Raw genomic sequence first — 25,041 nt, 5'->3', positions numbered from 1 at the left:
GCGCCACCAATCATTGTACAGGTTCGTAGCATGGGAATATCGAATATTTTCGTGTGTCATGGATATCTTTCTTATACACTTAGTATGAAATGAGATAATAATTAATGTCCTACAAAAGTAAAACATGTTGTGTTTGATTGCATACTTTTTATCGTTGTTCGTTGTGGTTTTGAAAGATGGATGAGTTTACATTTAAATATAGTAAGCAGAACAACTCAAGTAATAAATTTTACTTGTTTGAAAATCGACTCGTTTGAAAATACCGATCAATGGAGTAACAGTATCAATATGAGTGGTATATTATTTTTCGCGATATGCGCCAACCTTCCAAGTAGCCTATAACTTGTCAAAAATTTATCATGTCATAGAAAAGTCGGTTGTTACGAATTCGACACAAATGTACTTCGATTATTACGATGATGGAAATTACGTTCAATGGAGTATTTCGAAGTAGTATATTCAGCAATTACTAAATAACAAAAATATCACACTGATGCAACCCGGTAGTTAAACAATACAGTTACAAATCGGATGTAAGCTAGATTTACAGATGACAGCCTGATGATGTAAAGCTCAACCACTCCAGTGTGATTATTGCAAAGTATTTGACACAAACAAAATATTGAATGAAGACCTACAAATCGAATTCATTACCAAGCGAGTGAAAATTGTTTTCTGCTGGGTGGATATGATTTGCATTTAGAAAAACGATAAAGACCGATTAAGCGACGCTGTTTCATATCCGTCGAGTGAGTAAAATTTCTTTGGAGTTCGGTTTAGTGAGTTGTTAGGGATTCAATCACATACAAGTAACATCTTTTAGTGACAAAGTATTGTGATGACATTTACTTTAGCGAATGACAACGGAAAAATTTTCGATTGCATTGTCGGTGTATGTGTTACACAAATAATTCTAGTACACCTAACTATAGGACACATTTGCCAAACATGGTACAAATTGTTTCTTTGTTATGGTAACGACTTTCAGCGGCTTGGTCTCATGTCGGGAATTATTATTTGAGGGTTCAAAAACAATTTCAATCAATACTACAAACGACCAACAATGCAAAACACGTTTAGCAAATTACAGTGTAGCAAGTACTTTCTTGATATTACGAGTGTTGTGCACTAGCCATTTCTAGCTGAATTGAATGCATCTAGCAAACATATTCCAATTTACTTTTGTAATGATCAAAGTCTCCTCGCGATATTTTACATTTAGCACGTTCTATAGAAAGTGTGAACGGAGTTGAGTATTAATCGTGTACTTGGGATAGTGCTTTGATATCAAAGAGATATTTTCACACTGTGTAATGTTTCGATTCTCTGTTGCGAATTCTGACAGTAACGACGTTGATGTTAAATCCTCACTCGTGGTCATTGTAAGCGAATCCTAAACATCGCAACAGTCGGTCTGGAAATCGAACGCATGCATACTTTCAGATAGGCGACACTAACAAGTTTATTACATCCGTGAAATACTTTGAAACGTCGATTCGTGATTGTGTTAGCTATATTCATCTTCTATATCTGTGCCGGACGCAAAGATTTCTTAACTTTGGTTACAGCTCATTCGTAACTAATTGTTGCGTGCATTCTAATAAAGCGCAAGTCGAAGACGAATGATTTGATTTCGATGACTTTAAAAGTCCTTTTGTTTTGGTGTTGGGTTTAATACAATTTGTATGACTATAACGAATCCGATTCCAGAAGTGCTATGTTACATTTAACAAAAAGTTTGATGACTTGTATTCTGATATTGATAGATGTGAAAAGTAATATGACTAGTTTATAAAATCTCGGTAATGTTCGTTGTTATTTCTGTGTTCAACAAATATGCGATCAAGTCTTACCATTCGATATTAACTTTCGCAGTCGGTTTAAGCGATAAATTGTTGAAGTAACTGTTATGTTCTTGATCTTGTTCGAACAATAACTAAATACGACGAGGTTGCAATATGAAATCAGTATATATTAACAGCAGAATAACTTTTAGACAGGCGACACGATCCAGAGTTCAGTTAAATGAAAGACGACGAGACAACAGAACACAGGGTATAAATGCAAGCATGACACACGAGGAAATAATGATTGGCTGAAATTACTAATCCTATAGAAAGAAAGAGTTCTACGACACCGAACGTAAATGCACGAACATAACAGTCCTCCCTTGTAAGTTAAAGGGTTGCCCACATTTACGGTCTATAGAAATCGGTGGGTTTCCTATTTCTAAGAGGATAACGTCTGCCCGACGATCGACCAGGACTAGCTGCAGGACGTTGTGCCCTATTCCTGACCAATGGTTGCTCAGCTTGGGACTGTTGAGGCTGAGCAACTTCCTGTGTGGCTGTATCATGACCAGTGGAAATCAAGCGTGGTTGGAGCTGGTTTTTGTGCCTCCTCCAATACCCATGATCTGTTTTATGATGTACACAACACGCCCCAGTATTTCCGTCACCACGCCAGCAACCCACTTTGGTCCGCTTCGGTAACTGCGAGCGTAAACCGAGGAACCAATCTCAAAATGAGTGACTGATTGTCTAGGCGTAACGGGTTTCGATTTATCGAAGGGCGAGCACAAACTTAACAAATTGCGCGGCTGTCGACCATGTAAAATCTCGGCAGGCGTTTTCCAGTCTATGCCCGGGTGCGGTGCACATCGGTACGTAGCGAGAAGTGTTTGGAGCGCGAAGTTGAGATCTTTTCCCCCGTCGCAATTTTTTATTAATCCAGCTTTTAAAGTCTGGACGAAACGCTCCGCTTCCCCGTTAGAGGCAGGGTGAAAAGACGGTGATACGATATGGCTGATTGCCAAATTAGAGCAAAACGTATCGAATTCATTCGATGTGAATTGCGGCCCGCCATCCGTGACAATTGTTACGGGCAAGCCTTCAATAGAGAAGACTTCCCGCAAAGCGTTGACCACACACAAGGTTGTGGTAGAACCGACATTCATTACTTTAACGAAAGGATATTTCGAATGCGCATCGACGATGACAAGAAACATCTTATTGTTTATTGGACCTGCGAAATTCAAGTGAATTCGTTCAAAGCTTTCAGAAGTTTTCGGCCATTCGCGATACTGACGATCAGGCGCTTTCATTACTTTGCGGCAAGCGTCGCAACTCTTAACGAGATTTTCAATGTCGCGATTAATGGAAGGCCATGCGATGTAACGTCGAGCCATCTGCTTCATTTTCGCGATACCCCAATGTCCTTCGTGCAACAATGATAAGACTCGCGAGCGAAGTGACTGCGGAATTACTACGCGCTGAAAACCATCAATATTAAGCATGACTATGTCTTCGTGCAGAGAAAGCGAATGTTTGCGGGTCGAAAACCAAGAAAAATCATCAATGTGCACCTTTGGATTCCAATTACCATGAGTGACAGATAATTTTACTAGTTTCATGGTTTTGTCCTTCAGCGTCGCGTCGCGAATTTCATTGCGAGTTAACGGCAAGCCATCGAATGCCATATTAATAGCGTGAACGATCTCCGCGTTTTCACGAATTTCCAGTTCGTCAAACTCAGGGTCTGGACCCTTTGGTAGGCGAGATAAACCGTCGGCGTTTCCGTGCTGATTAGTCGGTTTATAGCGAATATCGTATTGGTAAGCCATAAGCGTTAGTGCCCATCGCTGTAAGCGTTGCGCTGTAATCACGGGAATTTTCTTGTCTGGCGAGAAAATAGCTAAAAGCGGTTTGTGGTCCGTTACGAGCGTAAATTTTCTACCATACAAGAATTGACGAAATTTAGTGACTCCGTAAATGATTGACAGAGCTTCCTTCTCGATTTGAGAGTAGGATTTTTGCGAATCGGAAAGTGTTTTCGACGCGTGCGCGATCGGTCTCTCTTCGCCATTGTGCTCGATTGAGATGACAGCGCCGATTCCGAATTGAGAAGCATCAGTTGACAAAATGAGCTGCTTGTTTACATCATAATGAGCTAACTGCGTAGCGTCGATTACGTCGTTTTTGAGAAAGCAAAAAGCTGCGTCACAGTCCGTATTCCAAATGAATTTCGCGTCTTTTTGAAGAAGACGGTACAAGGCAGCGGCTTTATTCGTGAAATTAGGAATAAACGCGCGATAATAATTGACTTTGCCCAGGAATGCCTGTAGCTAGCGAACATCCTGAGGTTTAGGCAACTGTTTGATTGCTTCAACGGATTTGTGAGACGGGCGTTTGCCGTCCTTGTCGATTATGTGACCAAGGTACTCGATACTACATTTGAAAAATTCACATTTAGCGAAGTTGACGGTGAAACCGTATTCGGTGAGGCGCTCAAAGAGTAGCGATAAGTTGCGAAAATGATCGCGTTCATCAATGCCAGTAACGATTATGTCATCGATAAAACTAGCAACACCGGGTAAGCCGGCGATCATGGCATCAATACAGCGTTGAAAATTTGCGGGACTAGATGCGACTCCGAAACACATGCGTCGATAACGGAATAGACCGAATTGCGTGTTGATGACACACAAATTCTTCGCATCATCATCTAATTCTAGCTGAAAATAAGCATCGGCAAGATCAATTTTCGTGAAAATACAACCACCCTGTAACTTGTGAAGAATTTCATCCAAGGAGGGCAGGGGATGTTGATCTATCTGAATTTGTTGATTCAATGCTTTAAAGTCACCACAAATGCGTACTGATCCATTAGACTTAGTGACGGCAACAATTGGTGCTGCCCAATCACTGTAATTGATTGGTTCGAGGATACCTTGATCGACTAATCTATTCAATTCGGTTTGAACAGCGACTTGTCTTGCGAAAGGCAAAGGAAGTGGCTTGTTAAATACGGGCTTGGCATTAGGTTTCAAGTGAATTGTCACCTTCGTCTTGGTGCATCGTCCTAATACATTAGAGAAAACGGAGGGAAATTTGGACTGAAAAGATACCAATTTGTCGTTCGAATCAGAAATGTCAATAGTATTACATGATTGCGATTCGTCCATCTGCGAGGAAATTGCATCCAAAGCAGACGTTCCCTTAAGCGGTCATGGAGAAAGCATCGCTCCAATCGAGACCAAAAATGTTTTGCCCACGGTGTTCGTCGAGAACCACCAATTTTAAGCCAACTCGAACTTCAGAACCCACCTGCACGGTTACAGTGCAAATACCTTTCACTTTCAGTGGCTTGTCGCCATACGCTACGAAAGAGCAATGGTATGCCGAGAGTTTCGGAGAGCCCAAAGTTTTGTACCCAGTCAATCCCACCATGGCGGAGGGTGCACCAGTGTCCCACTGTGTCGGCAACGGAATGCCGTTGATGCTGGAGTTGATCCAGAGCTGGTTTCCCACGCGTCGATATAGTTGATCGATGTCGAAGGAGAGGAGTGGCACTGAGCAGAAATTGACGGATGTGACCTGTTGCGTGATACTAGGTTTGGTAGACATGCACACAGGTTTGATATGACCTTTACGACCACATTTCTGACATACTGCATGTCGATACTGACAGTCTTTTCTCTGGTGATCGATGAAACAGCGGCTGCAGGATTTCAGTCTTTCCGGGAAGTTGCCTTGGATGGATTTGGAAGGGTTTTTCCCCTTCTGATAACTTCCCGTCATTTTGTTGACGATGGAAGCGTCTTTACCTCTACTCTCGCCCTGGATAACCCTATCGGTTTCCAGCGTTCTCACGTGTGTTGCGGCTACTTTGAGAACGTCGTCGAGGGATGGATTGGTTTGTGTTAGACAATGCCGTCTCACATCCGCGTGCGGCGTTTCTTCAATGATGAGATCGCGCATTAGCTCATCAACGTAGCTCTGATCACAGCCATCTCTTGAGCATATGAAGTTGCAATCCCTGGAGATTCCGCGTAGAGTAGCGATCCAATCGGCGTACGATTGTCCCGGCTGCATTTTACAGTTGTAAAATTCGTACCTGGCTGCTTGCACATGAATTGAGTCCTTGAAGTGTGTAGACAACTTCTCAGTCAACGCGTCGAAGGTTTGCGCACTGACATCAGCAGCACCAAACAAATTACGTAGGAGCGAGTACGTTTCAGGTCCGACCCATGAGAGTAGACACGTTCTTTTCTTCTCCATGTTGGAAATGCCGTAAATTGCTAGGTGATGGTTGAATCGTTGCAGATATTGGTCCCATTTCTCCTTTGATTTGATGAACGAATCAAACTTGGGAGCGGTAGCTTCAGATGTTGACGCACCGGGACTCAACCTCTGCGCTAATTGCGATATGGCTTGCTCATGCTGCAGCTTTTGCTGTGCCATATCTTCTTTATGCTGTGCGCGATGTTGGTCCAAATCTTCCCTGTGCCGAGCATTTTGCTGCTCCATATCTTCTTTACGCTGTGCATTTTGATTTGCCATTGTTTCTTCATGCTGCTTTTGTTGCTTCGCCATCATTTCTTGCTGCTTCGCTTGTTGTTGCGCCATAATCTCTTGCTGCTTCGCCTGTTGTTGCACCATCATCTCTTGCTGCTTCTCAAGAATTTTCAAAATACCCGATTCCATGATATATATTCGTCGCAGAAATAACTTCGATCCGACTTCTGACACCAATTGTTATGTTCTTGATCTTGTTCGAACAATAACTCAATACGACGAGGTTGCAATATGAAATCAGTATATATTAACAGCAGAATAACTTTTAGACAGGCGACACGATCCAGAGTTCAGTTAAATGAAAGACGACGAGACAACAGAACACAGGGTATAAATACAAGCATGACACACGAGGAAATAATGATTGGCTGAAATTACTAATCCTATAGAAAGAAAGAGTTCTACGACACCGAACGTAAATGCACGAACATAACAGTAACAATATCGACGAGTTCAATAATATTCTCCATCGATGTATTCGAATAATCTGTCAGCTACAAGTGGATTAAAAACTTGATGCCGTTTTGTGGTTAACTCAAGTCAGTGGTCGCGTTTGTGTTGATTTCAGGAATGATCATGACGTATTGGCAGGGTAAATTAGTTAATGTGGTTGTAACTATGACCGTAAAGAGTTGCTGACATTCCAATATCTTTTACGCTGTAATATACGGATTCACTTGTGATAATTTAATTCTCAGTTATTGTTCGGACATTCAAATCTCGTATACTCAAAATGAAATAGGTTTATGTCAAGTCGTATATGCACCGAGTAGTAATTACTTTGTGTCATAGATTAGTAACGACTTTTACAGTTGAATTAAAATTATCGGTCATATGAATACAACCAGGATGAATTAATTCAAGTTTGCGAGTTGTAGTGATATAATCAAGTAAGTGAAAACTAGATTTTTAACACTTGTTAATGTTGTGAATAATTCTTTTGAGTATGGTAAGATGTTAAAATATCTCTTTGACAAACGGAGAGCGGGATCGCGAATAGAGTTGCAATGTTTCATTACTTGTTTCAAATCAATGTGCATAAAATATCGAAATTGGACTGTGGGAAAGTTGGTAGTCATGTTTGTCAATCCTATTTCAATTCACACTACGCCAAGTCAAAATATTCGGTTTCGGATTATCTCAATTTACCTATGGAACATCTCGCGAATGGATTCCGACACCGTGCTATAACTAGACCGCTATGTCTGATGCATTATCGTGTCAGCGACGTAGGATTTTACAATTATTTCACACCTTTTTGAATAAGCGTCAACTTCACAGAGGATTAGGGTTGGATCAGAAATAAGTGAGAATTTGTCGGTATTCGAATCACCGTCTGCGACGGTTCTGTTATTCGTTAGTTATTAAATTTTACCAGTGAAATCCAGTTCTGTGACATACTGATTATCAAAATAGTACATTGTGGCGATTGGAATGTATGTAACAGCAAGTCACAAGTTATCGCTATGTCTGAGGTGTTATCTTGTCAGCGATCGCGGGATTTGCAACCTATTTCACGCCTTTTTGAAGTGTTAGTTTGTGAACGCGGCTATTGCTGGTATTGGAATCACCGTCTACGCCGGTTCTGTGACAAAATATTACTTGTGCGTGATTCCTACCTCTGTAACACCAAACCGCGAGAGATGGCTATGTCTGATGTGTTATCTTGTGAGCGCTCGTAGGATTTTACAAATATTTCACACCATTTTGAGGTGTTACTATGGGAACGCGGCTATTGTTGGTATTCGAATCACCGTCTACGCCGGCTCTGTGGTAAACTAATTACCAAAATATTACCATGTGAGTAATTTCTAGATTTAGCAAACTATTTCACACCTTTTTTGCTGAAAGTACGACATACTGCCCGCAGTCTATACCCGAAAGTACGAATCACCGCCGCGTCCATAAGAATAACGATATATTGAAGTCGCAATCACCGTAAACGATAGGATTAACTAGAATCGGTCATATATAATAATCTGCGATATACACATTAACTAAGGACCAATCACGTGACTATTTACCATACCTGATACTTCTTCAACACCGTGCGAGAGATGCCTATAACCGAAAGGGCGATTCACGACCGCAGCCATAAGAACACATGGCGAATCATCAGATACCCCGTAAGAATACACGACAGACAAATCACCACCGTTAGCATGTCGCCGCACGTATACCTAAAAACATTAGCATGCCGCCCCCGGTTTTCACGTTAGCATGCCGCCGCCGCCGCCTATACCCGAAAACGTTAGCATGCGACTGATCCCTATTTCCGTAACGCTATCATGCGACCGAGAGGGGGGGTCAAAAAGGTTAGCATGCCACCCCCGGTTTCGCGTTATCATGCCACCCCGCCATAAGAGCCAATAGCCGCATGCGACCGATCATACTAACTACTGAGGATTCCTATCCCGATCCAAAATATTATGAGTGAGTTTGGGGGGAGGGCCTAATCGCACATACTTCCAGACGTAGACATTTCTTCCTTAGATATAAGGGCGGCCAACCAACGGGCCGCAAGGTGATTCTCGAAGTTGATTATAATATTTATTAGTACTCGCAGAAATATCGTCAGCAGTGAAACCTTTGCACAACACGATATACGCAGCCTTGTCGCAACCTTTGATATTCATATGTCCAAGCTTGGAATAATCCTTGTCAAATAAGCCCAGCGGTATACAAAGGCGACCCGCAATTTTCGCACAGGACATGACTGCACACTTGCCTGTCATAACATAATTGTCATCGAATTGCTGCGTAGTAATATACGTCATGTTTTCACCATTGCCTAACCCTGTTCCCTCCTGTCGGATGACTGGAAATCTTTATCAACATTAGAGTGGCCTGCGCGTGGTTTCAAAGCCGCTGATTTACTTTACGACGTCGCAGTCGCGTCAAAACATACATTAAGTTGATTTCTGGCACTTCTCGTTCAGGTCGTCAAAAAATGGGGTTGATGATCGGAATCCCAACGATCTTCAATGACAACTATGGCAACTTCCTGTTTGTTGACAAAGTGAGTTGCTGGTATATCATTATGTCCTACTGTGTTGTGGACACAAGCAAATCACATGGCTCACTGCGATCGGGTCACATCATTCACATCATACACCAAAGGCAATTTACGGCACTATTAACACTGTATTGCTGTATTAACACTGTATTTGATAAAAATTGGTATCTCGACAGGTCACTGTAAAATCGAAAGAATGATGTAACCCAATATCAGTGAGTAACGAGATTTTCCCGTGTCCATGCTACTGTAGGACGCTATGGTGAAATTCTCACTAGTATATGGTCTCCAATGAAAGAAGATGATGTGAAACCAATATTGGCCCCTCCTATTTCACTAGGAACAGTGGTTCCCAACCAGGGGGAATTCCCCCTTGGGGTGAATTTCTAAACTTTTAGGGGGAATTCGGCTTTAGCGTTGTAACGGAAGATTCACTGGGTTTGCAACATTTTTAGACTTTTATGTTAGAACTGAAAAGTATGAAACTAGTTTTTTGAAGGTTTCTTATGGCGGATTCTTAGCTAGATATAATATATATATATTTATAGGCCTCTATAATCTTCGACCCCCTGAAAATGTGAGGCGCGTGATACGATGTCGTTGGGCCCGCGACAGTCTCTCGACCAAATTGCTACCGGGAAAAGTCGGGGAGGATTCAGCACAAAAAGGCCGTTGGGGAAAATGTTTACCTTATTAAGCCAACATCTCTGCTAACGTTAAAAACACGAAATTCATTGATTCAACTCAAGACCATCGCAAAAGCGAATTTAGTGATTTATTTGCAGTCAGGAGCTTCCCGACCAGTAAAATCAGGCCAAATTTAGAGGAATTTTACCACAACGGAAAGTGATGACCTTATTTGTTTTGATTTAGATAAATCAGTGGTGGCCCGACTATTGGGGGTCCTGGGTGAGACTTCCAGGGGGCCCAATAGGTATGTAATCGCAGCGTTTGTGGGACTTCACCCCCAGACCCCCTCGGTTCTATTATTGACAACTTAAATCAATGCGCCATATGGACCGGAATTACGTCACTCTCGTGTATGACACTATAATACGGCTTTGAAGTAGGCCTCAATGTTGAATTGTTGTAGCTCCTGAGCCTTCTTTTATTATACATTGTAAAATAATAAAATAAGTGTCCCAGTTACATATATCTCATGTCTTCATGTTGAAGATGTATGTCATGTAGCGTGAAATATTAAAGCAGTGATACAACTGCTGCACGCTAATCGACCACATTTATTTGGTGAGCTATCGGGTGACAATAGTAATAAGCCAACACACCACGCCAAGGTTTGATTATCGGGTTATGGAACTTTTCTAACAAATGCAGAGATTAGATGATTGGCCCATCTGTACGGAACCACCTTCTTGATTGGTACACGGATTTCCACGTTTATTTGCTATAATCCTTGAAAAGGCACTTAAACCAAAGATGGGGGATCATTCGACATAGGACCCCTGCGCGACCGCCCACACCAAAAGCCACCACTGATAACAATACACCTAGTGTCAAATAATTAATATAGAAGTTGTCAGCGGTACTTTACGAAAGTGTAATGCGGTCCGCATTCAACACAGTTAGGCATATCTGAATACGTTGTGGCATATATTGCTCAGTCAACAAATAGCTGTGCGTTAAAAAGCACCTTTTAGTAACCGGACAACTTTGTCTTTGTAGGGAATTTAGGCTCAAATATCGGCCAAGGGGTCCACGAGCCGAAAAAGGTTGGGAACCACTGACTTAGAAAGTCGCAGTGTTACGACTGATTCTAAAATCATTCCATTCTAGTTACCATTCTGCTCGCTCGATATCCTTGAAAGCACCATCACGTATGATCGTTTTCTTATCTCTTTGCATGACCCCGATTCGCGCGGTATTGACTTATTAGGCCTAATACTCAATCATTCTTAATCTCCGACCACGTCGGTAGTAATAAGCTAATATCATTTTCATTTATCAGGAGCTAAAGAATTATATCCGACGATCAAGTACAATACGATCCTGAATGAATGGAAAGTTCTCTTCTATGGCAAAGTTATCAAAGGGGTCACGAGCTTCCATCATGCTATGGCCACAATGCTGACAATATACTGGCTGTTCAACATCAATTTCGCTCCATCAGCCTCTAATTCATAGTCCCTCGTCACGAACTCTCCTTCGAAACTTCCGACCGTTAAGTACACTGCGGCTGTTCGTAGCAAATCAATTATTGTTTTTGTACACACGTCTCGAAACTTTGTAACGTTAGGTAGACTGTGGCTGTTGGTAGTAAATTAGTTTGAATAATTCACCAAGGACATGTCAATATTTTTAGCCGTTGTTATAATTCTTGTTTCATTACATTAGGTACTCGGCGCCTTACACTGTGACAGTTTGTAATAACTTAATTCATTGAGGACCGGTCAATGTTTCAAGCCGGTATATTAATTCTTGTTTCATTACATACGTTTTGAAACTTTCTAACGTTAGGTGTGGCTGACTGCGGCTGTTCATAGTAAATTAATTTGATTGATTTATTGATGACGGGTCATTACTTTAAGCCGTTATTCTAATTCTTGTTTCATTACATATCTCCAAAACTTCGAAACATTAGGTACTACACATAATAATTTTTGTTTCGTGACATATTTTCCAAAACTTCTTGACGCGAGGTACTTCTGTGGCTTACACTCTTACAATAATTCTCGTTTCATTGCATATTTTCAGAAACTTTTGCCATTGTAATAATATTTCTTGTTTCGTTGCATTTGTTCTCAATATACATTATTGACCCAAATCTGAATTGGTTATTTTGATTCATATCCTGCCTACAGATTTTGTGCCCGTCGGTCCAAGGTGAAAGGTCAATTAAAGTCTCAGGTCAGACGTGGTTTCGAGATTACACGACGGGCAGAAACATGTTAGGCAATAAGTGGAACTCGAACCTGTCGTCTGGTTTTACATGACGGACCTGTTATAAGAGGCATCAGGTGTAAACATGTCAACCGACAAGTTTATTTCTTACAGTGTAGACAGCGAGAAAAGACTTGGAGTTAGAATAGAGAATGCTATCGGTCATTTGTCACTAATACTGAGCTATGGCATCTTCATGGCGCCGCGGCTATATCAGCTACGTTAACATGCCGCCGCGTCCATAAGAATAACGATATATTCAAGTCGCACTTCAAGTGCATTGTGAGTAGCAAATAGCAATCAGCTGATCGAAGATGCCGCGCCATCGTGGCCGAACGGCCAAGCCTAAGTATTCACTCGACAGCCGACAAGTCGGCCGACGTAGGTGTACAGCGCAAAAAATCTCTCGTTAGTCGGCCGAGTCTCTCGAAAACGACAACGTCGGCCGTGCTATATGAGTTAACTAGGCTATATGTAAATCAGGAATGTCTCATATACTAATTTGGCACTTGAATACGACGAACAACATAAAAATCCAAAAGTTTGAAGCACTCTTGTATTCATTCCGCATTGCATCACGGACCGGATGAGATTGTCCGACGTCCCTCACCCGCAACATAGGGGCCGAACGAATTTTTTATCACGAAGAAATCTTGAATATCCTGCTCTGACATTCCCTTCGTTCGCGGCACGAAGAAAAACAAAATAACCGTGCCTAGCAAGGTAACGCCCATCCATATCAGGAAGGAATATCCTTGTATCCATTCCTAGAATGATATCAGAAATAACATATTCTATACGAATCGACGAATCAGTATAAGGTCAATACTTACCGTAAAATATGGAGCCATGAAACCTACAAGGCAACCAGAAAACCAAAAGCAGGCACTTCCTATTAAAAAACTTAATGATCGCGTTCTATCGATACAAAGCACCCCCATCAACGCGAAGGAAGCGGTAGTAACGACTCCGTATCTGAATACAAGTTTTTATGGAACATTCAGAAATATGCTTAACGGGGACAGGTAATATAACTTACGCGATCATGAAGACGTACATCGCGGCTAGCGATACCCAAGACATTGCAGAAGCGTATTTCGACGTTTCGATGCTCGTTGTCATGAGAGCATGACTAGTAGCTAAGACGGCATATGACACGATCATCAGAGATCTAGAGTCGAAGTTCCTCATCGCAATCACCTATGAATTGATTACTGCTACCATAAGACACTTTGTCCAGTCCATGTCTGTCTTCATGATAAACATAAACAATATTATATGGACCTACCTATTTCCTGACTCACTAACAGTTGGGCCTAAGCCCTACTTGAATATCTTTCATCCAGGCCATAAATTGAAGTGATCATGTTTCACGCCTAGCGCGTTTTCCCATTGCGTTATTTGCTTCATACGTTTAAAATTCGTCTGTTGTTATGCTAGCAGTGGTTCCCAACCTTTTTTTAGACACGCCCCCTTCATGACAGCGAAAAATTTCGCGCCCCCTTTATGATAGTGAAAATTTTCGCACCCTCCTTATCATCATATCACAAAATCCAACCGGGATGCTAGCAACCTCAACAAATTGTTTGATGGCATGGAAGATCATGACTGTTGATGAGAGAAATAAAAAATATGAAATTCGGTCTATGTATAGAGAAACACCCGTGAATTGTAGGTAAATCGCGCAAAGCGCGAAAAAATTATTCAGTTGACCGCTTCTTCGAGCCCCCTTCAGATGCTTTCACGCCCCCCTAGAGGGGCGCTCCCCCAGGTTAGGAACCACTGTGCTAGACACGTACTGCTGCCGATTTCTAGCATAGCTTCCAAACGAAAATACATTGATATTTACCGCACCAACGGAGGACAGGGCTGAAATAAAGAACGCTCCCATAGTAGCTGGAGTCCCCACTTCCGGAGGCAGTCCCGCCTCTCTGAATATTTTGTCGGAGAAAGACAGAACATTGCTAAACCCGCATGCCATGAGTAGACTGAATGTCATTACGACAACCAGAAAATGGTTTCTGAAATAGGAATATTTACGGCTAAATGGCGGAGACGAGAAATAGCTTTTTTTCCCTTGTATTGCCGAACACAGAAATAGAATAATTTGATCGGATTCAGATTGATAATGCACCAAGCATACAAAAACTGTACGGGGATTTCAAGTTTACCTTATCGGCCTTATTTATTAGTCAAATCTGACACGTCTGCTGGAAATCTGGCTATGAAGTCTACTACCATTGCCCACTCGAATCTCTTATGAAACCAGTGACGTACGGTCAAGGCAGGCAAGTGAGTCAATGCCATGCTAGCTGTCTTAAGGTTAAGTAAAACAAAATTGTGAAACTTTCACTGCTTATAACTCCAATAATTATGGCTGTCTTTTATCGATGTACAGAAATGACTAAATTTTAAACATTTTTATACCTGAAATCACGGAATTTGCATATTTATTACTCGGAAATATATCAGAGACGGGCGCAATTTATTATGAACACTTCATAATTTATAGTAACAGGTATCAATCGAAAGCTATCTTCGATCTGATTCCGAAAATCTAAATAATAGTTATGTCACAGCACCAGATCCCAGCCAAGTAATGTGAAATTTGGCGTTTTTACGTATCGTGACTACGCCGAGAATCAAAAACCTGATGAGGCATATTTGAATTTGCCTCAGTAATTGTTAGCTAACAATCCGACAATCGCAGCGCAGCGATACAACGGGCTGTAGAATTCGCTAACTGACTATGCAGTATAAATTGTTTATTTGCGACGGCCAACTTGTAGTACAGAGCAATAATACGCCCTCAATGATACAGCTGCTATGTATTTTGCATCCACACCATCAATTGTGGATATATATGGAAGCTTCTTACGTAGCCTGAATGTGATAAGAAACAAATCTAAACTGCATGAGATACCGTTTTGGCTTTATATAATTGCAAATATGACGCTAAAGGGGCTAGTGCCTCACAACCATGAATCTCACCGCATGTCACTAATCTATACAATGAAACTGTTGTTTCTATCTTGGATGCTTGATGTCGTTGCATACAAGATCTCGAATTATATGCAGAGGTGGTCAGTAATGAAGGACTTCTTCTTTTCTGAAGCACTCAAGTAGTTTCCGCTACTTGTGTACTTACTCAAGTAGATATATTTTCCCGCTACTTCTACTTCGTAATATTATATGATATACTTACTTACTTTTCGTTATTTTCAGTTAGTCAAGTAGAAGTAGTTTAATCCTCCATGATAGCTTGAGGAATGTCTGGGCTGTTTTCAAGGAGTATCAACATTTAATTTTCATAAAAGTTTAGTAAAGCCCGTAATTTTCGTGGCGGTTCGCGCACGGTAGACTTATATGAGTTCACGAACGTATCGGTGAACATAATGTAGGTAGCGGGTTACGTGGTTCCGTTCACACTGCATTCTCCCCCATATGATATATTTTATCACAGTAAATATGGGCCATCCCAGCGTTTGAAACTACCGTTTCGCAATCTAGCATTTAGCTATCATATTGTAATCTGGCAGCCCATGGCGTGTCATAATCTGGAAGAGTGGACTCTACATTTGTTTAGCGTTATACCTGTTTTAGCAGACCACCGTTAAAACTTTCTGTACAAAAGATATTAAATATATTTTCCACTTTTTAAGAAGTAGTATTTATATTTCTCTTTCATTTTCCAGTATCATACTTTGAGTTCTAATTAGTTTCAGTTCTTTTATCTGGAGAACATACATGTTGAAATATAAAAGAAACTGTAGTAATGCCAATTTTTTCCGAAAATAAAGCTACACTATACGGCATTTTTACATTCAGCCATATTTTTATTAAAGTTTATTAATCGCGCAAAGTGTTAACGCGTATCCGACACAACTTCTGCGTATTGCTCTTCGACCAAACTACGGGCCTTATAATATCTGGAAGGGTGCCATACCATGATATTTTCTAAATCGGATGTTCGAGTAAACAGAGGATAAGTAGCGCATTCCCATATCAATGCTATCATTTTCATCCCATGATGCAGAAAAATGCTCATGCTGTCGAAAATTTATACCTCCTGGGATGCATCAATATGAATCAAGCTCTGCACCTTTCGCGTAGCTCAATTTGCACCTTCTGACAGTCCATGCGAACGAAATACGATCGTTTTCACAACTACTTACTTACTCGAGTAGATTTAAAGTCAGTCAATTCTACTGCTACTTCAAGTAGTTTTAGACTGCTTTTAAAAAGACTACTTCTACTCGTACTTGCGTGGATGTTTGCGTCGCTACTTCTACTTCTACTTCAGTAGCTTTCTTGACTACTTTGACCACCTCCCATTATATGACAAAAGTCACATACATGTAGGCTACACATTTCGTAACAATATCTAATCAGGGGGTGCTAAGCAACATTGCTAATAAAGTGTGGCCGCTAGCAGTTTTCTGCATCCTAGTTTCACCATTCATTGCTTATTCTCTTCTACGTCGTTGCCTGGTATTACGAGTGATGGACGGAATAAATTGGATAAACGCTGAATTTCCTACTAGTTGTTGTTGTCTGTAGTGTTGACTACTAAGAGCTCGTGCATCAGACCTGTTCGAACTTTTTCATCCGCTAGTATGAGATTAGATGAGTGCAAAATGACAATTTAATAAAGAGGTTGCATTGTGTATGGATTCAATAATAATGACGTATCCGTAATAAAATTCCAAGAAGTGGATCGGCCACCTGTATTGTCGTGTTGTGAAAATTTCTCTCAACGTCGCTTCTTTCTTCAAGTCCGACCCAGCAGCAGTTTCAGATTCGACACTTTCCGAAACGATAGACTTTAACTCTAGTTGTATTACTTCCTAATGCAAAAGAATATTCCGTAATACAAACCAAACCAATCTTCGAAAAAAGTGTGAGGAAGATGTCAGTCAACAATACCGGGTCGTCACAATCCAAATTGGCGGAGTTACCGCTGTTGACGACATGGTGATCAAGTCAAAAATCTGGAGGAGCGTAGTTGCCTCTCAGTCCCTTGCTACGAAACTGGATACGGGGCAATAGAACGAGCGTAACAACATTTCGTCAGCAGAATTAACAGCTGGCATGGGTTTATGTCATCATCACCACCCAGGAATTTCCCCCATATGTACATGACCATAGATCAATGGTCACGACCAGGGCTGGGCAAAATCGAGTACCTGAGTGATTTGATTCTGAATCACGTAATGCGCTTCGAGTCTAGTCGAGTATTCGAGTATTACTCATTATGACGGCATAACAGAATTTAATATGTCAAAGTTCAAATATGTACCTTTTATATCACCACAACGAACATAAGGCCTGTTATCCATCACATTAAAAATACTTCTGTATTTTTTCGACCATACGGATTTCATTGCACTTCTTGACAGTGTTGTGGGATGATCATAACTTCGGAAATGTGTGATTTTCAGAAACGTTCGAAGCTTTGTACTATGTCTCGTATGCTGCGACACGGCCAATCAAGGTTTCAAGGCTTCCTCAGTGGAAAATAGTATCAAAACCTTAATTCTCGTTACTAAATTAATTTCAGTACTCGAAAAAAGTCTTTTACTACTCGACTCGAATCATTAAAATTAATACTCGATTCGGATTCGAGTACTCAAATCATTGTGCCCAGCCCTAGTCACGACTGCATAACCATCTCAGCCTAAAAATAGCTACGTACCTTTTCACCCGCACGCAGTTTGCATAAAATAGAGCCGGCCTCCTCTGGTCCTCGCCTCAAGTAGGTTTGATAAGGCGTGTCAGGAATCCAGTACGCACATATCGAAAATATCACGGTGTACACTATTCCGTAAAGTAGGGTTCCCAGGAGTCGCGATTCGTTTCCGAAAATCTGGAACACACACACAAGATCGTCAGCTGTTGGCGTGAGAGTCCGATGAGGATATCGCCAGCATCTTACTTCGGACCAGGCAAAAAATGTCGCGACAACCACTCCGATTGGTAGCGTAGCTCCGTACACAGCACCGTAAAATTGCCGCCGATTCGGCACGCACATCTCATTCACAACCAGCGGAACAATTGCTAAAATATATGTTTAATGCTGATTACGTGTCACGCCGAGACTAAGATTACACAACTAGCTATCTCTGTTGATAAAAATATATATATTGACGTGGTTTCAGTAGTTTGAAAGATTAGAAATGGTGTATGTACTAGGGATGGTGTGAACGTGAGGTTCACGTTCGCGTTCTGTGTGTGAGGTTCACGTTCACAAACGAACCTTGGTAGGTTCTGCACTGTGAACCTTTTTCATATATTACGATTTTCATGACATTATGACATCTTTGGTTGAAATTTAATACATTTCAACTGCGGGGCAATCTATGCATGGCGCTGGCAGCATGAAAGAATCAACACTGAACGAGCATGTACCTTGACAATCTCAAAAATTTTACTTGCTTTGTTACAAACGTTTGCTCGAAATATCCAGCTCTCCGTTTGTGAATGTTTAGTGACTGTCTACTGTGAGCTTGACCCGCAATCACACTACATCAGGAGCGAAATGCGCTACCTGTAGCTGTAGGTAGTCAGCGAATGATATCGCTGTCTAACGTCAAAAATCTAGCAGGAGTACGGGGTCCATCTCGATTTCATATGTTATTGTATCATAGAATCCAAATCCGTGCGATTGGTGTATACTGCTGTATAACTTGTTAATGGGATAATATAGGTAGCAAGTATAGAAACCCGTTTTACACTCTGTTCAATATTAACGCAGCAACACTCAGACGCCGAATACATAGTCCGATCCGGCCTGGGCCGTTAAGGTGCAAGCTTATATTCCCTTGCAAGTCCTCGTCGGAATTGTTGGCAAAGCGACGGAAGATATTGATTTTATGGGATTATTATATCATTTGATTGGCCCAGTTGATACATTTGGCGACGTTTAAAAGTTCAGTCTTTACTTCAGCATTGTGGCATTATATGGCCCGAGTCGTCGCTAGGTATCGCGCTCATTAATATGTAACTTCACTGAAAGCTAGGGTTGGAATTAGTAATATGACGTCATGAGGTTCACGTTCGTGTTCACACAGAACCTGACCCTTCCAGAGGTTCACACAATGTCTAGTATTTACTACTTCAATCAACGACTTCTTCACATCAGGGATATCTAGAGCTCCCTGCTTCACGTAAGTATACAACACACGGTCGTCCTCGCCGTGCGATTACCGTACGAATTACAGAACAAATCTCCTAATCAAATGGAACTGCAGAACAGTATTTAGCCGTTGGTTAATCAGACAGTCGTCGAGCATGTCAAGCATCCACATTGACGTCAAAATACAAGCAAATTCTACTGAATGAATGTTATGCTGCACTCGTGATCAGTGGGCCACGGTTGTACATTTTAATTTCACGATTGGCAACGGCGGCTTTTGTCGCAAGCTATGACAACCTACAGCTAACAGCAAAGAAATAATTTCGATGATATCTAACTGGAAGTTAATGCTGTAGTACCCGAGTATTCTGGCAGGGTCATATTTCGTATGCCGTTGAAAAGGGTGCGCATTAAACTCGGACCGAAGTGCATTTGATGTAGATTGAGGATTTAGGGCAGCACATTTTGATCTTTGCAGTCAGTATAAAATGTCCGGCCTTTAAATCATTGTACATAATGAATGAGTGACATGAATTGATTGTATCATTGGATTGAATATTTTGAATGTTCTGACATCGTGACTTCAATAGGTATATGGCCTATAGTATGTACAATGTACATTGTACAGCCTGCATATTAAAAACTTCCTTCTCAGCTTCTCCGTAGTATCCTACTCACCAAAGAATTGTTTGAAGCTGGCCCAGAATGGTTATATTATCCCCCCTAGTGGAACTAAAACCCCAATCTAAAAGTGGATGCAGAGATTAGATCATTGGGTGTCGCGACGTGATTGGAACAGCGGACGGCCATAATGTGGCTACACAAGAGTTATACGATAGAGCCGTAATTGCCTTGGAAATTTTCATCGCGGCTTCGCGCGATTTCATGTTCCCAGACATTTAGATTTAAATATGATTTGATAAAAGAAAAATGCGCATACTTTAGAAAATAGGCATATCCCATTACCTGCGATAACCACGCATTACACAGGACTATGACTCTAGGATAAGAAGTAAGTCGCAGAACATTTTCAAAACGGAAAATGGGCCACGGCCAAAAAATTCACTCTTTCACAGAATCATGGTATAATTCCAGAAATTGCACCAATATTGTGTTGGTCGCGATTCGGTTGCAACTTTAATCCTTTCTATGCAACTGAATTGCAATTTACGAACAATGTTCAATTTTATCAATATCGTTACTAATAACAGTGGTTGCTGATACGTACAAATCCTATTTTATTTATTATTAGTAATTTTAAGATAGCCTAGCTTTCAAAGCACTTGTTTTCATATTAAAGAAGTCGGAGTCAGGAGCATTTGCACAAACTCCGACCCCGACTCCTGCCTGCATTTTTCACGACTTCGACTCCGACTCCAATGCATGCTAGAAATATTTTGCGACTCCGACTACATTAGGGGAAAATGAGTGAAACTCTGACTCCGACCCCACAGCCCTGTTACACGACTAAACAGTAGGCCTAAACGCATTATAGAATGAATCGTTTGGTACCCAAATAGTGTACAATACAACTATCCTGAACGAATTTCTCTTGTGCGTTTTAAGTGATCATTGCCAATTACTACAGTATAGCACACATGCAATACATATATTATGCAACAGTACCGTATTTTTATGCGTTGTTTGCCTTTACGCATGACCAATCACCATGACAAGAGCAATTGAGTTTCAACTTCATTCGGACAAAGCACTTTCTCCGCTGAATTCCATCAAAAGTGAGCGGAACCAAAATGTCCGAATAAAGCGAAGTCGACTGCATACATATAATGGTAGAGCTTCTTGGAGGTACAGAACTTCGAATGTATATATGTATTTATGAATTCGGGTATTCAGAAAATATTTCGGTAATCTAATAACCTTTGTGTCCATGATGCAGCCTTGTGTTTGTTTGTTTGTTTGTTTGTGATATTCATGGTGTTTGTCAACTACTATGGTCATCTACATCAGGCCGATATTGTTCATTATTTTCCGTGCCTGCCGACTTATAGCACGGCCCACCTCTAGGCTTTTTGTAAGACACCACTTACGCGGATGAGGTGGCGAGCAGCCTTGTGTGATCTCAAACGATTTATATTTGTTGTCTGTGGAACAACAAATGCTGTGTAATATAGCCATCGTATACTTACACATTCCCAACCCAGCTGACATCCCGACCACAAATCTTCCGCATATCACCATCTCATGTGACATTGCAACCTTGAGTCCAATAGCAACTAAGATCAGTCCGATACTGTTGGTACCATGGAATACCAGCAACGATTGTTTGCGCGCCAACCATTTCAGCAAAGGGTGAGCTAGTAGGGAGCCCACTACACTACCTACGTACGTCATCGACGTCGTAACTGCTAGTAAAAGTATCCAAGTGTCGTCGGCCATATCTTCATCGTATCTGGACTGCAAAAATAAACAAATGAAATACCGATACTATCATGAAAAATAGCGCGGACCGGGACAATTCCGTCTATCCGTCATCCAAAATCAACACAGTCTATCTGGAGCAGTGAATTTCAATTATTAATTTTATTACTAAATTGAAAGTAGTGAATTACATTGTTAATTAATTTATTAATGATAAACATGATGCATTTTAAACTCTTTTTAACGCAAAAACATGTTTTACTGTTAAGACATCAAAAAGTGTTTAGGGTACTACCAAGCGTGTCTTGCTCGAAATAGCCTAATTGTTGATGGAAACAAACAGTGCTTCCGAAGTTCTCCCCCCTCAGCCGAGCCTCATTCTTCGTGACCGACTTAAATTATACTAAACGGCGACTTGCTCGCCTCATGAAAGACGGGTTCAAGACTTTTATAAACTATTGGATTTTCAAAATGCGCAACCAGATCTAGAACTACTCAATTTTTGAAACTAGAAACTATAACTAGAATAGAACTACTAACTTTTCACAATTCGCAGCTAGAACTAGGACCAGAACTACTTATTCTCAAAACTCGCAACTAGAACTAGAGATAGAACTATGATTACCAACTTTTCAAAACACGCCTCTAGAGCTGGATCAAGGACTAACGACCATTAAAAATACGCAACTAACTAAAAGACTACTAACGAGATCAATGGTTCTTGACCGGTGTTTCCGAGCACAGAATGTAAGTCATGTAATAAATGTGCGCTTTGTGCAGTTGTGTAACGTGGTCGATTATGGATTTTGTGACTCACTGAAAATTAGAAGCTCCCCGAAGGCTTGCAGATTAGCGTAGGGCACACCTGGATATTTTACGGCCCGTGGGCCAAATCCGGACCGCGGAAATTTGCTTCGAATTTTGAACTATACAATTGTATATGTAGGCTACTAAAACGATACGCTGTTTAAATTGAACCGCAAATGCGCTCACTTCGAAGGCTATTTATAGTGTTTAGTGCAGTGATTCTCGGACTAGGGGGCGCAAAGCCGTAGTCAACTGAAATTTTATTCGCGCTACGCGCGATTTATAATCAACCTATGGCTATTGCTACATGTACAGTCCGAATTTCATATTTAAAAATTCTCCCATCATCAACAGTCCTAACCTTCCATGCTATCAAACTATCCGTTGGGATTAATAATAGTCTGGTTGCAAATAGCTGGTTTTTAATATTCTGTTATATCATGATAAGGGGGTGCGGAATTTTTCAATATCAGAAAGGAGGCGTGTCTAAGTTTGAGAACCACTGGTTTAGTGGTAATTTATGCACCGTGGTTAGAAGGCCTACGTTCGTCGTATACGTAATACAGATTCAAAATATCATTGTCGGTATAACTTGGGGTAATTTAAGTCGCAATTATGACGTAAACACGCAGTTACCCATCTTAGTAGGCGAATTTCGGAAAACCCGCCTGCGAAACTACCAACACATCAAGGTATTTCACCAAGCTACACACCGCTCGGGGTGTAGTGACCAAGCTGCAATTACCCATACATTTTGGAGTCTTAGCTAAAGGGCGTGTCTGGGGGCTGGTTTGATCGAAAAGAGTTAACAATGTTTCTTGTTTACAACTGTTTTGAAGAATTTCGGGGGATAAATCTTATTTTCGTACGTTAAATTTAACTTCCCAATTGCCTAATCGTACCACATCCACTCAGAAGCTTGTGTTAGCAGCGTAATTCAGTGGTTTCAATTTAGAAATGATTAGAAAGTAGACGTGCAAACCTTTGACTAACCCGCCGTACGTATTTCCTGCTTCCAATTCTCAGAAAAATAATTGCTAACCTCTGGCGTAGTGGTTTCCAAGTCACTAAATGTCAATAACCGCGTTCGGAATTGAATATCATTCTCCCAGACAACGCAATAAAATTATTTTATCGGAAATATCAGACATATAATAATCGACGTTTCAAAAAGATGGCGATTCGTGTTTGAAATGGGAGCGATCTCGACCCTAAAATCCACCCGCTGGCTACGTCACTACCAGTAGCGATGACTCTGAGCGAGCAGTGGCTGCACAAAAATTATTCAACAGAACACCGGTATCTCGACTCATGAAAAACGACGATACGTGATTTCTAGTTGTTCGGCAACTAATACTTTTTTCTAATGTGCAACTAGAACTATAGCTGGAACTATTCACTTTTAAAAATCCGCAACTAAAACTAGAATAGGGTTTCCATACGTCCGGAATTTCCCGGACATGTCCGGAATTTCACTGTTTAAACTGCGTCCGGGATGAAATTCTGAAATATGCCTAAATGTCCGGAATGTTGAAGGCTTGAAATAGGATCATTTTTTGTCGTAAAGCAACGTACATATAATATTTTTGGACAGATTTATTGTACTTATTGTACTCGTAGCGCGCGAATTTAGGGTCGCGTTCGTTTATTCTTTATTCTGGGATTCGCGAAGATGAACGTATTCGGCTTCCAAAATAGGCCGTGACTAAGTCTGGGCAAAGGTGCTAGGCCACGAAACATTTGCAAATTGGAAGTGGAATCGCGACCATATAAGGTTGAAAACCATCGGATGTCCGACCTGCTGGTGCGGACTGCCATTTAGGCTCATAAATAGTCTTCTGCGTGTCACATGAACAATACTTTACGATGTACAATTACGCAGGGTTGGGATGACTCGAGTCATGACTTGACTCGAGTCAGACTCGAGTCATCTTTTACGTATGACTTGACTTGACTCGAATCACTTTGCAAAAATGACTTGAAATCAGAAATTTGGATTGAATCGTGACTTGAAGAAAAATCCACGAGTCAATTTCGAGTCATCAGGCAATCGACGTCGATAAAAATCATTGTATCTTGCATATGTTCGGATTGTACGCGAAACGCTGGTTTAATCCGCGAGAGCGACCAATCATTAAATGATCGTGCGTTTTACTGAACCTCTATTGTTCTCTCATAAATAAACTGACCGCAAACGAAATGATCGGAGCTTATAGCTTACGCTCTCTTAGACTAGCATAGTAAAGTAATTTAATAGCAAAATGTCCATTTCTGTTCTCTGTTCTTAACTTAACCAAACCTCTTGTTTTATTGAAATTGAATTCCAGTATAGTTTATATACTCCTCAACCATTGGCGCAGGCAAGAATTGTATCATATCCATTTGTAAATGGGTAATGTATTGCATCTTATCGATTCGTTTCTCTATTCTCTATTTTGGGTGGCAACTAT

The 25,041-nt window shown here is 41.0% G+C and overlaps 2 protein-coding genes across 2 annotated transcripts in view; one reads left to right on the top strand and one right to left on the bottom strand.

Moving 5' to 3' along the window:
• The window catches only part of LOC145452069 (tyrosine--tRNA ligase, cytoplasmic-like), a 539,006-nt gene that overhangs the window by 353,978 nt on the left and 159,987 nt on the right, over positions 1–25,041 (top strand). The gene's annotated exons all lie outside the window — the stretch shown is intronic.
• LOC145451997 (solute carrier family 2, facilitated glucose transporter member 9-like) overlaps positions 12,746–25,041 on the bottom strand; it is a 38,664-nt gene continuing 26,368 nt past the window's right edge. The window contains exons 3-10 of the mRNA XM_080330214.1: positions 21,553–21,820; positions 18,206–18,327; positions 17,966–18,136; positions 16,996–17,117; positions 14,120–14,291; positions 13,310–13,470; positions 13,104–13,245; positions 12,746–13,037 (exon numbers count right to left, since the gene is read on the bottom strand). Of these exons, the coding sequence (XP_080186340.1) occupies positions 12,846–13,037; positions 13,104–13,245; positions 13,310–13,470; positions 14,120–14,291; positions 16,996–17,117; positions 17,966–18,136; positions 18,206–18,327; positions 21,553–21,820 (1,350 nt within the window). The 3' untranslated portion in view covers positions 12,746–12,845. The remainder of the gene's footprint in view (positions 13,038–13,103; positions 13,246–13,309; positions 13,471–14,119; positions 14,292–16,995; positions 17,118–17,965; positions 18,137–18,205; positions 18,328–21,552; positions 21,821–25,041) is intronic.

The sequence above is a fragment of the Botryllus schlosseri genome, chromosome 12 (assembly GCF_051294905.1).
Source record: "Botryllus schlosseri isolate E-star chromosome 12, Bs_hap1, whole genome shotgun sequence".
Taxonomy (NCBI): domain Eukaryota; kingdom Metazoa; phylum Chordata; class Ascidiacea; order Stolidobranchia; family Styelidae; genus Botryllus; species Botryllus schlosseri.
Note: the sequence above shows the minus strand (reverse complement) of the source record. Positions and strands in the feature narration are given on the sequence as shown.